Raw genomic sequence first — 16,223 nt, forward strand, 5'->3', positions numbered from 1 at the left:
GAGGGAACCTTTGGAATTCCATCCTGGTGGGACAACACTAAACAGTGCTGTGGGAGACCTGTCAAACCTATTCTCGGGGTGTTCCCACGTCAGGCTACCACATTCTGAGACGCCTGAGGGCTAGCCACTTGGGAGGCTGCTGGCTGACCCTCCTCCTCCTGTTTACAGACCCCTGTTGATGACAAGGAGCCACAATCAGTGCCCAACATTGAGTACCTCCTGCCCAACATTGGCAGGACAGTGCCCCCCAGTGATCCAGGCTCAGGTGAGTACAGGGACCTGGGTAGGGGGTGCCTAGGGGTGGGTTCTGCCTTCCTGAGGGTCCCAGATGCCTGGCCAGATGTTTAGCTTCCCTGGCCCCTCCCCACAGGGCCTTGGCCTGGCAGTACCCTAAGACGGGTCATGGTGGGCTTTCTCTCTCTGGGAAAATCCAGCTGTGTGCTCAGCTTACCCAGGGCTGGGCGGGGGCTGTGTTTAGCTTTCTTCACTGGTTTTGCTCCTGAGCCCTCGGTGTGCACAGCTGGCGGTGTTCTTCCGGGTGCATTCCTCTTTGTAATTTTTCTTCCTTCTCTCCTTGCACCCTGGCCCCTCCCTCTCTTCTCCCTTTGCTCTTCTCCCACCTGCTCCATCCTCCCGCTCCTCTCCTCCTCCTGCCCTCCTCCTCTAGCGGACCTCTTGGAGATTTAAAGGGTATAGTGCGGCGTCGCGGCCTCGGTCACTAACAGTGGCGGGTGATTATAAGAAGGCTGGGCAGGCGTGAACAGTGGACGACATGTCCCCAGCAGTGAGGAACCCCAGCCTGACATAGCAGTTGGCAGCACTGTTCACAAGTGACCCTTGACCCCCACCCTGCCTCCTCTTATCCTTGTGTTCCCTTCTCAGAGGAAGCCAGACCACCCCCCACCCCGACCCTGCCACCAGGGAAGCCCCCAGCTCTGTGGCCTTTCCTGTGCAGTGCAAGCACTTCAGGGTGACCAAGATAAGGGAAGCTTGCCTGTGGACCCAGCCTCTGCAGGGACCAGTGATATTGATGCCACCCCTAGAAGCCGTTATACGATGACAGCTCCTGCCTCAGTTTGGGCCCTGGACACTCCTGGAAGCCCTGTTTCAGAGGAAGGATGCTTTCTGTGCTCAGAGGCAAACAAGTGGTCCCTTTCTTCCTGGCCCCAGCCACGAGCTCATCTCCTGTTCTGGCTTTACTGCCCTCTAGCGTGTCCAGTTCTTGTCCCAGAGAAAGGGCCCCACCGCGTCCCTAGTTCTGAGATGCAGACTGGGGGTGGGGTGGCAGAGAGGAGCCCCCTGTCTCTTCTAATCACCTGCTGCCGCCTGCCCCATGTGTGTCCAGTGTGGTCCAACCATTCTTGCTCTTCTCACCATTGGCAGGGGGAGGGGCTGGGGAGGGGCCTCTAACCTGCCTGCCTGAGAGTGTGAATTAACTGCACTTGCTCGCCATCCCAGGCCTTTGAACCAACCTGCTTCCTCCTCCGGCCTTGGAGAGGGCACTGCCAGGTCTTGTGATCTGGTTCCTTCTCCATTCCGGAGATATTAAGGAGTGGCACCCTTGGATGTGATGGTTCTGACCGGTTTTAAAAGGGGACAGGGCAGGTTGATGTCGGCTCTGTCACCAGCCCACTGTACCCCCTGTGTCTCACCCACCTCATGTCTGCTCTGTTACCTGATCACTGAGTGTGGTCCCTTTTCCCTCTCATGTGGTGGGGGTGGGGCACACACCTCTCTCTGCACTGTGTGGTCTTCATGTCCTTCAGAGTAGCTGTGAAGTGCTGTGTTGCGCCACTGTGGTTTGTGTGGACTCCATCCGATACTGGCATTTTCTCTCCAGAGTCTCAGGGGTAGGGGGGGGAGGGGAGAGGAGCCCAAGGAAAAGCCCGCTTTGTCCTTAAATCTGGGCCTCTAAAAGAAGTGGTGGCTAACATCATCTTCTGCTCCAGGGCCATCCCATAGAAAATGCCAACAGAACCAATGACACTCCTAGGGCCTGGGGAGAACGCCCTCATCTCTGAACCTTTGAGGAGAGGAAAATGTATTAACAAGACCCGGGCTTATCTTTCTTGATCTGACTTCAGTTTTCTTTCTTTTGCCAACAGATTCCACCACCTGTAGTTCAGCCAAGTCCAAGGTTAGTGCCAAGGCTTCCTAAACACGTTCTGCCTGGACAAGGCAGCCAGCCTGCTTGGGGTTTTGGTCCAGAGAATTAGAACCATAGCTGGACTCGGGGGAAAGTTGAGGGTCCTGTGGGAAGGAAGGTGGGAAGTACTGCGTGTTCAGGAAAGCTGAGAAGTTAACCCTGGTGGTGCATGGAGAGGTATCTGATGTGGAAGGGGGGCTGCCCTTGGAGTTGGGCAGCCAAGAGCCAGTGAGACATTACAACAGGCTCTACAGGCAGAAAGCCCTGAGTTCGAGTCCTGGCTCTGCCACTTAGTTTTAGGATGTTGGGTAGTTCTTTGTGAATTTAGCTTCCTTACCTGTAAAATGAAAATAACAGCAATATGTCTGCTATGATAAACATCCCTAAGGACTCTAGGGGAACTGAGTGTTATGGCTCACACCTGTAATTCAGCACTTGGGAGGTAGAGGCAGCTTGGGCTACATACTGAGTTCCAGGTTAGCCAGGGCTTCATAACAAGATCCAGTCTCAACACCAAACCAAACCAAATAAACAAAAGGCTTTCTGGGAGGGCTTAATAAAAGGAAAAGGAAGATGAATGAGAAATCAATGAAATTGAAAACACTTAAGAAAAAAAATCAATGAAACTACAAGCTGTTTCTCTGAAAAAAATCAATAAAATTGGTAAACTTCTAATCAGACTGACAGAATAAGAAGAGATGGCACAAATTACCAGTGCTAAAGATGACTGCAAGTATATCTACAGACCACACAGACACTAACACAGTGACATCAGTACAGACCACACAGACACTAACACAGGGACATCAGTACAGACCACACAGACACTAACACAGCGACATCAGTGCAGACCACACAGACACTAACACAGGGACATCAGTGCAGACCACACAGACGCTAACACAGTGATGACATCAGTGGAGACCACACAGACGCTAACACAGGGACATCAGTGCAGACCACACAGACACTAACACAGCGACATCAGTGTAGACCACACAGACACTAACACAGCGACATCAGTGCAGACCACACAGACACTAACACAGGGTCATCAGTGCAGACCACACAGACATTAACACAGTGCAGACCACACAGACACTAACACAGTGCAGACCACACAGACACTAACACAGCGACATCAGTGCAGACCACACAGACACTAACACAGCGACATCAGTGCAGACCACACAGACACTAACACAGCGACATCAGTGCAGACCACACAGACACTAACACAGGGACATCAGTGCAGACCACACAGACACTAACACAGGGACATCAGGGCAGACCACACAGGTACTCAGACAATACTATAAGCAACTCTGCCCATAAACTCAGTAACTTAAAAGACATACACCTATACTTAGACGGATTCAAACTACCAAAATTTGCATAAGGTATAGATAACCTAAATAGTCCTGTATCTACCAAAGAATTTTAATTGGTGTATAAAAACCTTCCAGCCGAGAAAATGCCAGGTCCAGACGGCCTCACTGGTAAATTCTATCAAATATTTTAAGGGGAAAATGTTTTGGGTTTTTATTTCTTTTTATTTGTCCGAAGTAGTTTTTCTCTTTTGTTTGTTTTCTAAATTACATTTATATATTGTATATTTGTGTGTGTGTGTGTTCAGGCATTCCAGTGCATATTCATGTGTGTGTGGAGGTCGGAGGGCAACTTTTGAGAGTTAGCTCTTGTCTTCCACAATGTGGATAATAGGGATCCTCAGGCTTGGTGGAAAATTCCTTTACCTGCCAAGTCATTTTTTATTTTTTAAATTTATGAGGCAGAGTCTCTGTATGTAGTCCAAATTTATAGTCTTGCTACCTTTTTCCTGGGTGGGTACCTGGCTTATTTTTCTAATTTTAAGTAATTCATCTATTTATCCAAGTTTGTAGTATCTTAGTTATAAAATGGTTGTCTTATCTGGTCTATGGCTGCGAAGCGACATCATGAACAAGGCACCTATTGTAAGAGAAAGCGTTTAGTTAGGGACTGGCTTACAGTTTTATATCATCACGGCGGGAAGCATGGTGGCCTGCTGAGAATCACATCTTGATTCACAGGCAGAGGGAGAGAGTCACTCTGGGCTTGGCAGGGGCTTTTGAAACTTAATCCCAGTGACATACTTCAACAAGGCCACACCTCTTAATCCTCCTAATCCTTTCAAATAGGGCCATCCCTGGTGACTCAGCATTCAAATGTATGTGTGTGGGTGGGGGCCATTCTTTTTCAAACCACCACAATAGTATAATTTAAAAACAGTCTCCCACTGGATGTGGTGCCACACATGCACAGCACTCGGAAGGCAGAGGCAGGCAGATCTTTGTGAGTTCCAGGCCAGCCTGGTCTACAAATCAAGTCCAGGACAGCAGGTCTACACAGAGAAACCCTGTCTCAAAAAGCAAAACAAAAAGTATCTCATTTCACAATGACAGTTCAGTCAATAATGGGCCACATACATATATGGAAGTAGCCCCACCCAGCCTTATGTGTGTAATTGGTTAATACTGCAAAGTTTATGAAAGTACACAGTATGATGTTCACACAGTCACTTCATTGACATTTCTCAGAATTCATCCCAACTAGGAAGTGACCCACAGCTCTATTTGTCTAGTATTTAAATACTTCTTTAAAGTGTACTTTTGGACTAGAGGGATGGCTCCGCTGTTGAGCACACGCTGCTCTCGCAGAGGACCAGAGTCCAGGTCCTAGTATTCACCTCTGATGTCGCACAGCTGCCTGTAACTCCAGGTCCAGGAGATCTGGCGCCCTTTTCTGGCCTCCAGACCCTTGCTTGCATACATGAATGCATGTGAACACACACACACACACACACACACACACACACACACACACACACACACACGCTCGCACAGAGAGAAAATAAGATAACCTAAAAGTAAGTTACCACAGGAGTTAGAAAGAAACATGTCTCAGAGATTTAAAATCCTTGCGGAGGACCTGGGTTTGGTTCCCAGCACCTGATGCCCTCCGTGTGCACTGCATTCACGTTGAGCATACATGCATGCACTCATATATATATGTATATATACACACACACACACACACATATATATATATGTACATAAAATAAAATTAAGTCTTTAAAAAAAACAAACTACTACCAGTTCTCCAAAATTTCTTCCAGGAGGCAGAAGAGGCAGGAATACTTTCCAACTCAGTCCCCAGGACCCACGTTGGTCACAACCACCTGTAAATCTGGGTCCCCCAAATCTGACACCATCTTCTGATCTCCTCAGGCCACACTTACATAGACGCGTGCGCGCACACACACACACACACCTAAAACAGAACTGAACCTATGGATTTCCAGCCACACAGGCCTTACTTGAAATGGATTCCGTATCATCGTACTAATGAGCAGACAATACTAGCTGGAGAGAGAACTGGGATGCCGTGGAGGCAGAAGCTGGGTGGGGCTCACAAACCAGATCTCTCTGAGGGATGGAAAATGTATGATGAGAAGCCTACCTGAGAGGCGTTCAGAGCAAAAATGCAAAGCCCTGTGGGTAGAGGGAGGCGTGTGCGAGAAGAGGTGGCACTGAGCCCCAAGACGGGAGATGTCTCCAGGGGTAGCAACAAGGAGGAGGAAACAGATGTTAGCCTCTGCGCACTGCTCGTGGGTGGTGAGGGCCTGAAGTGGGTTGCAGACCTCAGAAGGCTGCTCCATGCTGACAGTACACCGTCCACTGTAAAACCCCTAGACCAGCGATGCTCAGCCTGTGGGTCTCAACTCCTTGGGGTGTCAAGCGATCCTTTCACCAGGGGTCACATATCAGATATCCTGCATATCAGATGTTTATATTATGATTCATAAGAATAGAAAAACTAGTTATGAAGTAGCAATGGAAATAATTTTATGGTTGGGGGTCACAGCTGAGGGACTGTGCTGAAGGCTCACAGCATTAGGAGGCTTGAGAACCACTGCCCTAGACACAGCTCCTCCCCATTCCTTATGGCCACATTCGTCTGCAGCCTCCTGGCTGTGGGATCCCAGCCTCCCCAGATTATGGGCCTCTTTAATCCCCGCGTTAGTCTGGTGCCTCCTCCCGAGGCCTCTGCTCATCACAGAGCCTTGAACACACACAGCGAGCTTTTCAGAAAGTGTCTGTGTGACATGGACATCCCCGAGATTCTACTGACTTGCCTAGTCATGAGTGTGTGTGAGTGCACGCTTGCAGTCACCCCCCCACCCCCCGCCCACTTCCTGCCATCTTATTAGACCTCTGAGTTCTGTAACCATTGTCGCTTTATACATGGGGAGGCAATGCTCTGGGCTCAGGTAACTAGAAACCACGGCATGTTCTGCGTCATCAAGGGGCAGGGATCTGCTGTTGTCCTCTTTCCTTGGCGAATGCTTTGGAGACCCAGTTCTGATGCCCCGCTTTCATGAGATAGCAAGTATGAAACAGCTAGTTAAGCACTGGAGAAACTGAGGCACAAACCATAATAGAAATAACTGTCATGGAGACAGAGACCCAGAACTGTGTACAGCAGATGGTGTCTGAAGCACAGCCCCTGCAGCCTGCTGGGAGTCTGCTGCTAGTGAAGAGGCCGCAGGCATCTGAGTCTGCAGCCTCCCATTTCAGGCACCAAGGCCTGGGCTCCCAGCCAGCTCTGTGTTCCAAGGGTAGGGACCACATCTGCGTAGTGCTGAGACCTGCCACTGCCAGACTCTTTCCTGACTCTGAACTCCAGACCAGCGCTGGATCCTCAGCTGTGTCCCCAGAGCCTGGTTGGGGTCATTGCCACCAACAGGTGTGCATGAGGCCACAGGCAGCCTGCTCTCCGGTTTCTTACTTGCAGCCAGGTTTCTCAGAGAGTTCTGAAGGGGTTCTGATCCTGTCACAGGCCACCTCAGGTCAGTGGCAGGAGACCTGGTAGGATCCACAGCACGGGGAATGGCAGTTACACTCCAGTGTGCCCTCCCTGTGAGGACCGGGTTTTTGTTTGTTTATTTGTTGTTCTTTTGTTCCTGTTTTATTTTGTTTTGTTTTGGCTGTTTCTTACTGGAGTGTGGCTGGCACAGGGCACGAACCCCTGGTTCAGGTGAACTCATCTAGCAGTCAGATGTCCATGTTTGGAGGGAAGGGTTTCTTTTTACTTCTCTCCACCCCAACTCTCCATGTAGCCCATAATAACCAACCTGAGGCCCCCTGACCCTGAGCTAGGCTGTCTGACTCAGCACGGCCTCATCCCGTTTCCCCACAGGTTCCGTCCCCCTTGGCCTATCCAAAGGTCCAGAAGTAACCTCCAGGGGAGAATTATCTGCCTATGTAGAAACCACAAACACTGGAAAGAGAGCTTTTCCTCCTCACACACTCTCAGTTTCAGACCCATTTAAAAACAAACAAACAGAAAGCAAGGGCTGCAGAGATGGCTCAGAGGCTAAAGAACTGGCTGCTTTTCCAAAGGTCCTGAGTTCAATTCCCAGCAACGACATAGTGGCTCATAGCCATCTATAATGAGATCTGGTGCCCTCTTCTGGCCTGCAGATATACATGCAGGCAGAACACTGTACATAATAAATAAATACATCTTAAAACAACAACAACAACAACAAAAAACCCCGCCAGGCACGGTGGAGCGCACCTTTATTTCCAGGCAGAGGCAGGCGGATCTCTGAGTTCAAGGCCAGCCTGGACTACAGAGCAAGTTCCAGAGAAACCCTGTCTCAAAAAACAAAAACAAAACAAAACAAACAAACAAAAAACCAAGCCACATCAACAGCCACCACTAAGCACTCACCATGCTCTTTCTGAGCATGTGCAGCTACGGAAACCAGTTGGAGGTGGGGAGGGGTGGAGAGATGGCTTAGCAGTTAAGAGCTCTGGCTGCAAGGATCTGGGTTCAATTCCTGGCACCCCTATGGCAATTCACACCAGCTGTAACTCAAGTTTGGGGATCCAGAGTCCTCTTCTGGCCTCTGTGGACAATGCATGCTAAGTTACACATGATAAATAAAAGTCAATCTCAAAAAGAAGGCAGGCTGGAAGAACTTCCGTAGCTTTCCCTGGGCCTCCCAGCCAATACGTGTACATTCCAGCTTCTGCTCCACGTGACCCAGATGTACAGTAGAGTTGATGGCCAGGGTACATCTTGGATTGCTGGGACAAAACAGCTTGCCTGGGTGGCTTAAACAATGAATACTTGCTGGATGGTGGGGGTGCACGCCTTTAATCCCAGCACTCTAGATCTCCGTGAGTTCAAGGGCAGCCTAAATCTACTTAGTAAGTCCCAAGACAGCTGGAGCTACATATCTGGAAAAACCAACCACCACCACCAACAACAAAAACCAACGAATACTTACTTTCTACAGCTTTAGGAGCTAGAAGTCCAAGTTTATGGTGGCTAGCAAGAGCTTCTGGCGAAGGCTTCATTCCTGTTTCTGCTTTGGCTTTTAATTTAATTTTTTGATGGCTACCTCCTCACTGTGACCTAGAGAAGGAAAGAGGAAGAGAGAGAGAGATCAGTCCCATCGCTAGGCCTCACACTCGGCATCAAAACCTAGTTTTCCTGCAAAGGTTTGTCTCCAAAAACCATCAAAGTTGGGAGTCACAGCTTCAGTCTGTGGCTTTGGTGGGGACATGGCGTGTAGCAGTGAGTGACGCTGGCTGAGCACTGGGGCGTTGAACACCCTCATTTTTTGCCTCAGTGGCTCAACACTAGCCAGACTCCCCCCAAGTCCACCCCAGACACACGGGCCTGGGTTTTCTGAACAAAAGCAGGGCTGCACGGGTCCCCATAACCTCACCCCAGAGCACAGTTCATCCGTAGGGAGCTTTGGCCTGTGGCTCACAGACCTGCAAATAGCTTCTAGTCCTCTGGCTCCTGTTGCCGCCTTGGATCGTGGATCACCTCTGTGAGTTTGAGTCAGCTGCCTTGGCAGATGCCCCTGGGCAAGGCCGCTGGCCTCTCTGCACTAGAAGCATCTGGGTTGGGAGGGAGAATCCAGCACACAGGACAAGGAGACCGTAGGGCTGCCACACGTATCAAAGGGAAAATGATGTCAAAGGAAGGGTTGGTGGGGCAGTCGCCAGAGTGTAGACTGGGTTCAAGTAAGGGTCTGGGCGCTAGGCTCAGGAGGTTGGTGCTAGGGTGTGAAGGGACTGGCTTGTGGCGGATACGGGTTGGGAGTCAGTCTTGGGCAAAGCTGGGAGGAAACCAGAGCTCTGCTTCTGACGGCCGGGGCTCCAGTGGGAGGGGCTAGGGAGGCAAGGGGAGAGGCTGGCACCCTGTTAGTAAAGGGCAACGTGAATGGAGGAAGTTTGGGGCAAAGTAGGTGGGACAATGTGGTTCTCCATAGGTAGGTTTGGGTACAGACAGAGACACGAGATAGAGATGGGGTCACAGTTGGAAAAGAAGTCTGGAACACAAAGGAGACTTTGGTGTGGGACAGGGAAGCCGGAAATGGCGTCATTTGGGGATAGTAAGAGAAGGGGCTAAGACAGAGCCCTGGAAACACCACAAGATGTCGAAAAGCAAAAGGGAGGTGAGAGGCAGACCCACACACCATGGCGGGCATGGAGGTTTTTCTGGAAGCACCAGGCCAGAATGACCACGGCAGAGGGATTGAAAGGAGTGGCCCCCCCATCCAGATGGTGGGACTGTACCAGGCTCTTCAGCAGCTCTTGGCAGCCCCTCTAGCCCCTGAATTGATCTAGGTCAGGGGCCTGGCAGAGGGAAAGGGAGGAAGTGACCAGGGTGGTGCCCTGGAGAGAAAGCTTTCTCAAGTGGGGCGAGTGGAGAGTGACAACGGTGGATGCTTGTAGCCAAAGAGACATCAGTTGAGGAGTGGTGTCCACGAAGCAGTAGCATTTACCACCCGAGATCCTGTACCAGACACATTTTCAAGTACTGTCACTAGTATGTCTAAAGAACGTATGTGTAAAGGCCTTCCTTTACCCTGTCTCCTTACAGAGTTCGTGGGTCCCCAAGAAAGAGCCTTACGCCCGGGAGATGCTGGCGATCTCCTTCATCTCTGCGGTCAACCGCAAACGGAAGAAGCGGCGGGAGGCGCGAGGCCTGGGCAGCAGCACCGATGATGACTCCGAGCAGGAGGCGCACAAGGCTGCGGCTGGGACGCAGGAGCCATCCGAAGGGCAGCTGCCGGGCCCCGCAGCCGACGAGGCCCCCGGTCGCCTCAGCCCCCCGACGGCACGGGACGAGCGGCCCGCAGCGGACACGCGCTCCATCGTCTCGGGCTACTCCACTCTGTCCACCATGGACCGGAGCGTGTGCTCGGGCACCGGCGGGCGGCGCGCGGGCGCGGGCGACGAGGCGGACGACGAGCGCAGCGAGCTGAGCCACGTGGAGACGGACACGGAGGGCGGCGCGGGCCCCGGGGGGCGCCTGTCGCGTCGGCCGTCCTTCAGCTCACACCATCTTATGCCGTGCGACACGCTGGCGCGCCGTCGCCTGTCTCGCAGCCGCGCGGATGCCGAGGGTTCGGGCGCAGGGACGGGTCCCCGTGGTCCCGAGCCTCCCGGCTCGGCGTCGTCCAGCAGCCAGGAGTCGCTGCGGCCCCTGACGGCCGCCTCGGCACTCGGCTCCCGACCCTCACGCGTGGAAGCCTTGCGGCTGCGTCTCCGCGGCACCGCCGACGACATGCTGGCCGTGCGGCTCCGGCGCCCACTGTCGCCCGAGACGCGGCGGCGCCGGAGCAGCTGGCGCCGCCACACAGTGGTGGTACAGAGCCCGCTGACCGACCTCAACTTCAACGAATGGAAGGAGCTGGGCGGAGGGGGACCCCCGGAGCCTACAGGGGCGCGACCTCACGACAACAAGGACTCTGGCCTTAGCAGCCTGGAGTCCACCAAGGCACGGGCCTCATCCGCCGCCTCACTGCCATCGGGGGACCTAGGGGCCCTGCAGGGGCTGCCCCCGCGCCGGTCAACTGCCGCCCGCCTCCACCAGTGTCTGTGACACCCTCGCCTATCCCGGGGCTGCAGGAGTTCCTTGCTAGTTTGTGCTCTCCCCAGCTGTCCCCAGTACTGCAGAGGGCGGGGAGTGGGGTGTAATGGGCGGTGCTGGTGCTGCGGGCTGGAGTTAGGTGGTGTGAGGCAGAGAAGTCTGAGCTGGACAGAAAAGGGGAGGGCTGCTTTGATTCAAGTCTTTTGGATAAAGAACTGCGTGGCCCTTTTCTGTGAGTCCACTTAGGGACCTTTGTTGACCATTCAGTGTGGGTGGACCGTCCAGGTTTCATACTGAAGAAAAGAAACAGGCTGGGTTTTTGCAACTGCTCTCTGCCCTCCCCCGCCCCATTAGCTCCTAGCGAAGGAGAGGAGGATGTCTGATGCTTAGGCTTGGGTGTCCATGGGAGAGGGAGGGGGCTTGTGTGAGTGTGTGTAGTCACTGTGCAAAGGTGTTTCCAGTAGCGATTTCTGCCCCAACCCCTTCATTTCCTCACCCCCAAGCCAGGACCCTGCCTTCGGTGCACACAGGCACTTCCACAGAGGCAGGACTGAGTCACTCCTCACATCCTTACGTTGAGCTCCAAGTCACCCCTCCAAGCTCTTTGCCCTGTGGGCCTACCTGCCGCTGGCGTGGTTCACCTTGCTTCCACAGCTTAACATGCAGACTCTCACCTTCTGTCAGGAAGAACTCTGTCACACACCGATTAACCGGGTCTCAGCTGGGCTGTTCCTGCAAGGTTGGTGGGTCCCAGCTCCCCTCCCCCCACATTGTAAATAAACCTAAAAGCACCAGTCCTCCCGCCCTCACTCATTCCAGGGGAGCCCCAGTGGGGTCACCAGCCTCACTGCCCAAGCCTGTCAGTCTTCTTGGTTTATGCAAAGACTTGCTGTACGTTTCTCTCTCTCTCCCTCTTACTGTAAATAGTCTCTAATGTGTAACATATTATAAAGGATTTATAAGGATTTTTAAAGATGTTTTGCTCATTTTAAAAAGTGTTGTAACTGTGTTGGATAAAGCCCCCATCCGCATGGCTCCTCCCACTGTGTCCTTGACACACCTCTCTAGGCTATAACTAAGATTCTTGCTTCTGAAAGTCCTGTCTTAAAAGTACAGTCTATATCTTGGAAATAAATGGCCTTTCCTCAGGCATGAACCAGTGTCTCACTTGTTTGGATGGGGAGAGGGACAGAGCAGCGCTGGGGTGGAGACAGCTGAGGTACATGTCCTTGCAGGGAGGGTCACCAGGCCTAAGTGGCAGGATGGAGGAAATGGCTTCTCCCTGGTGGCTTTTTGTGGCCCAGGAGGCTGGTATGAGTGAGCAGAGAGGCACGGGGTGGGTGGTGCGTTGCCACCACGCCCCTGTAACCGTATCAGCAGAAGGCCTCCAGGTGCCAACGCTGCAGCGCCTGTGCAGGCCAGGCAGCTGGGAGGCTTCTTGTTTCTCACGGCCTCTCAGAGCGACCTCAGGCAGTACCCCTCAGACAGGAGGAGACTTGGCCAGCTGTCACCCTAGGTACCTCAGGCCCAGCAGCACCGTCAAAGGACAGTGTGGGACTGGCCTGCTTTCTCAGTCGTAAGGGTAAGCCTGCAGGCCCCTCGGTCATGGCTCTGGAGCTGCCCCTGCCCCAGAGTGAGCACAGAGCCCACCTTGAGGGCTATATCCCAAACCATATCTCCAATATTCAGGCTCAGGGCCATCACTATGTCCTTTCCGAGTGAGAGGAAACTGAGGCACTGAGCAGGATGTATCTCACCAAGGACATCCTATTGTTAAGTGGTGGCACTGTGGAGAAACGTGAAGTGGGAGGGTGAGCCTCTCTCCTCACGGGGGTAACCTTCTGCAGCCGGTAACAGACTCTAAAGATGAGAAGGTCAAGTAAAGATACTTCTAAATAAGAAAAGCAGAATTCATTGCAAGGATGAATGGCCTTTGAGCGGAGGAAAACACACTAGATAGTAACTTGAACCCACACAAGCAGAAAGCAGCTGTGAGGGTAGATAGGAGAAAGGAGAGATGTTACTGTATTTTCTTCTTTCTCTTTTAAACGGCAGCTCACTACACAAAACTAGCTGTGATCTGTACCACGCGAACCACATGAAGGTGGGGGAAGAGAGAGATCTACATTGAAGGGAAGCTTTGGGGTTTTATGTTATTGTTGTTTTCTTTTGTTTTAGTCAGGGTCTCACTATGTAGCCCTGGCTGGCCTAGAACTCACTGTATAGACCAGGCTGGCCTCACCTTACAGCATTCCTCCTGCCTCAGCCTCCTGAGTGCTGGGGATTATAGACCTGTGCCACCATGCCCTGGTTTAGGGTTTGAATGGAAACAGTCTCCCTCAGGCTCCCATCTTGACCTGTTGGTCGCCGACTCACTCATAGCACTGTTTTGAAGCAGAAGTAGGTCAGCAGAAGCAAGCCTTTGAAGGTCCCACTACCCTGGTTCCAGCAGGTTTTCTGTGTCCTCACCAGCTACAATGTACCCTCCCCATGATGGACTAAAACTCCCTTGAAATTGTGATAAAAGCCGGGCATGGTGGCACACGCCTTTAATCCCAGCACTGACGAGGTAGAAGCTAGCAGACTGCTCGAGAGGCAGAGGCAAGTGGACCTCTGTGAGTTTGAGGCCAACCTGGTCTACAAAGAGAGTTCAGGACAGTCAGGACTACAAGAGAAACCCTGTCACAAAAAAACAAGTAAGTAAATAAATATAATAATAATAATAATAATAATAATAATAATAATAATAATAATAATAATATAAAATAAATAATAAAAAAATTAATCAAATTAAAAATTTTTTAAAAAGAAAGAAACTGTGATCCCAAAGAAACCTTTGATTTACTAAGTTGTTCCTATTGGTTATTTGGTCACAGCAATAAATAGAATACATTTTTTTTGTTTTGTTTTGTTTTTTGAGACAGGGTTTCTCTTGTAGTCCTGGCTGTCCTAGACTCACTTTGTAGACCAGGCTGGTCTCGAACTCACAGCGATCCGCCTGCCTCTGCCTCCCAAGTGCTGGGATTAAAGGCGTGCACCACCACTGCCCGGCTAAAATACATTTTAAATTTTTTTTATTTTTTATTTTTTGGTTTTTTGAGACAGGGTTTCTCTGTGTAGCCTTGGCTGTCCTGGACTCGCTTTGTAGACCAGGCTGGCCTCGAATTTACAGCGATCCGCCTGCCTCTGCCTCCCGAGTGCTGGGATTAAAGGCGTGTGCCACCACGCCCGGCAGAATACATTTTTTAAAATGGAAGATTTAGAAAAAAATCAACTGTATGAGCTGTTACTGAGAGAGCTAGGGTAACTATTCCAAGTATGAGAGAGAAACCTTAACTAGAACAAAGACATTTTGTTTCTAACTAGGGACAAGGACACTTTGTAACAGTCTCTAAACCAGACAGACTGTCAGGAGCTAAAGCAGGTGTATTCCCAAGGACAGCAGACACAGGGATTCTAATGGGGGAGGGGAGCCAAGGGGGGGAATTCTTGACAAAGCTTCTTAGCCACAGTGAGATTAAGTGGGAAATCAAGAGGTTTGGAGCCAACAAGATGCCTCATTAGGCACCGTGCTTGCTGCCAAACCTTGTAACCTGAGTTTCATCTCTGGAACCACTGGGTGGAAAGAGAACAACTCTTGAAAGCTGTCCTCTGAAGCTAATCCCAGCACTCATAAGGCAGAAGCGAGCAGATTTCTGAGTTCAAGGCCAGCCTGGTCTACAGAGTGAATTTCAGGCCATCCAGGACCTTCACAGAGAAACACACACACTCACTGTGGCACCGGCCCACACAGAGAAATAAAAAAGACTTGCCACAAAGCTGTAATCATCAAGAGAGTTGGAGGCTGAAGAGGTGGCTCAATCCTTAAGGGCACTGGCTGCTCTTACCTCCCAGAGAACCTGGGGTTCAATTCCCAGCACCCTCTGGGCTGGTCACAACTGTCTGTAATTACAGACACACCTGTGGGAAACTGCAGCTGTGCTGGTACTGACCCTTTACCTGGTTTTTTTCTGCAGTTGAAACATTACTCTTTTTTGGTCTGCCGTTGAAACATTGTCCTCCACTGGCTGCCTTCATCTTCCTCGTTTTGAGTCTCATGATTTGGCTCTTGGTTTGCCTCCTCTTGGGGACTTTCCACAGTGCTGTTCTATTGCTGCTTCCTCCCCTATATAAGCAGCTCCCAATAAATGTCATTTCTCTTAGCACGAATGACCCACTGTTGTGTTGTCTTTTCGATCCGCAGACCCTCGCCGTAGCCTAGACTGGTAGCGCGGGCGCTACAAACATCCTCACACAGACACGAATGCGCCAATGCACATAAGATAAAAAATAAAAACAAAGCAAGATAGGTGCTTCAGAGGCTGAGGGTGAGGGGTTCAATTCCCAGTACCACATTCACCAGATTGGGTGCATGCCTGGGATCTCAAGAGGCAGGAAGATGAAAAGTTCAACATCAGCATCTGCTACGTGGAGAATTTGGGGTCAGCCTGGGCCACACGAGACCTTGCCTCAAAAAAGTACACAGGTACCAATATGGATATATATAGGTAATAAGCTGAAAAAGAGGCAGAGCAGCTAGAACCCTCTTAGGTGGACTAGTGGGAAGGGAACCCAGGCTTGCTGCTGCTTCGGGGTGGTGTGGCTCAGCCAGCAGAGCGTGTGCCACAAGCTGGGCAACCTGAATTCTATCCCCAGAACCCACGTCAGGGTACAAGGAAGGAACTTAGCCCTACAAGTGGTTTTCAGACCTCCACACACACCCTGTGGCGCACACACCAGGTAACAGACAGATAGATGCTGGTTACCTGAAAGTTTGTGTACTGACACACACAAATATCATATACAACATACAGGCTGGGGAAGGGCTGAGCTGGAAAAGGAGCGAAGCGCTGTCTGATGCATGCTTCACCGCAGCTGATTTTGCAAACACGGTGCCAGAGAAGCAGGTAGGCTGCTGCGTGATCCCATCCGGGGGAAAAGTCTGGGGGATCCACATAGGGGAAGGGGGTGAATAATACCCTAGGGATGGGGTGCCACAGAGGAAGGAGCCAAAATGGGTAATGAAAGTTGGGGGTCAGGGCTTTTATGGGTGTTGAAAATATTCTAAAAATAGACGGTCGTGCTGGCTGTGCATCCT

The 16,223-nt window shown here is 51.3% G+C and overlaps 1 protein-coding gene across 9 annotated transcripts in view; it reads left to right on the forward strand.

The window, feature by feature from the left end:
* ARHGAP23 (Rho GTPase activating protein 23) overlaps positions 1-16,223 on the forward strand; it is a 331,343-nt gene that overhangs the window by 73,704 nt on the left and 241,416 nt on the right. For 5 of the 9 annotated variants that reach the window (XM_084751066.1, XM_084751068.1, XM_084751067.1 and 2 more), the window contains 3 exons: positions 169-265; positions 2,106-2,137; positions 10,094-12,242. In XM_084751066.1, the coding sequence (XP_084607192.1) occupies positions 169-265; positions 2,106-2,137; positions 10,094-11,098 (1,134 nt within the window). In that variant the 3' untranslated portion in view covers positions 11,099-12,242. Of the gene's footprint in view, positions 1-168; positions 266-667; positions 691-2,105; positions 2,138-10,093; positions 12,243-16,223 lie in introns of those variants that run through there. The other 4 variants (XR_014773313.1, XR_014773314.1, XR_014773315.1 and 1 more) reach the window with 2 other exon arrangements.

This window comes from Acomys minous, assembly GCF_964271855.1.
Source record: "Acomys minous genome assembly, chromosome: 12".
NCBI lineage: Eukaryota > Metazoa > Chordata > Mammalia > Rodentia > Muridae > Acomys > Acomys minous.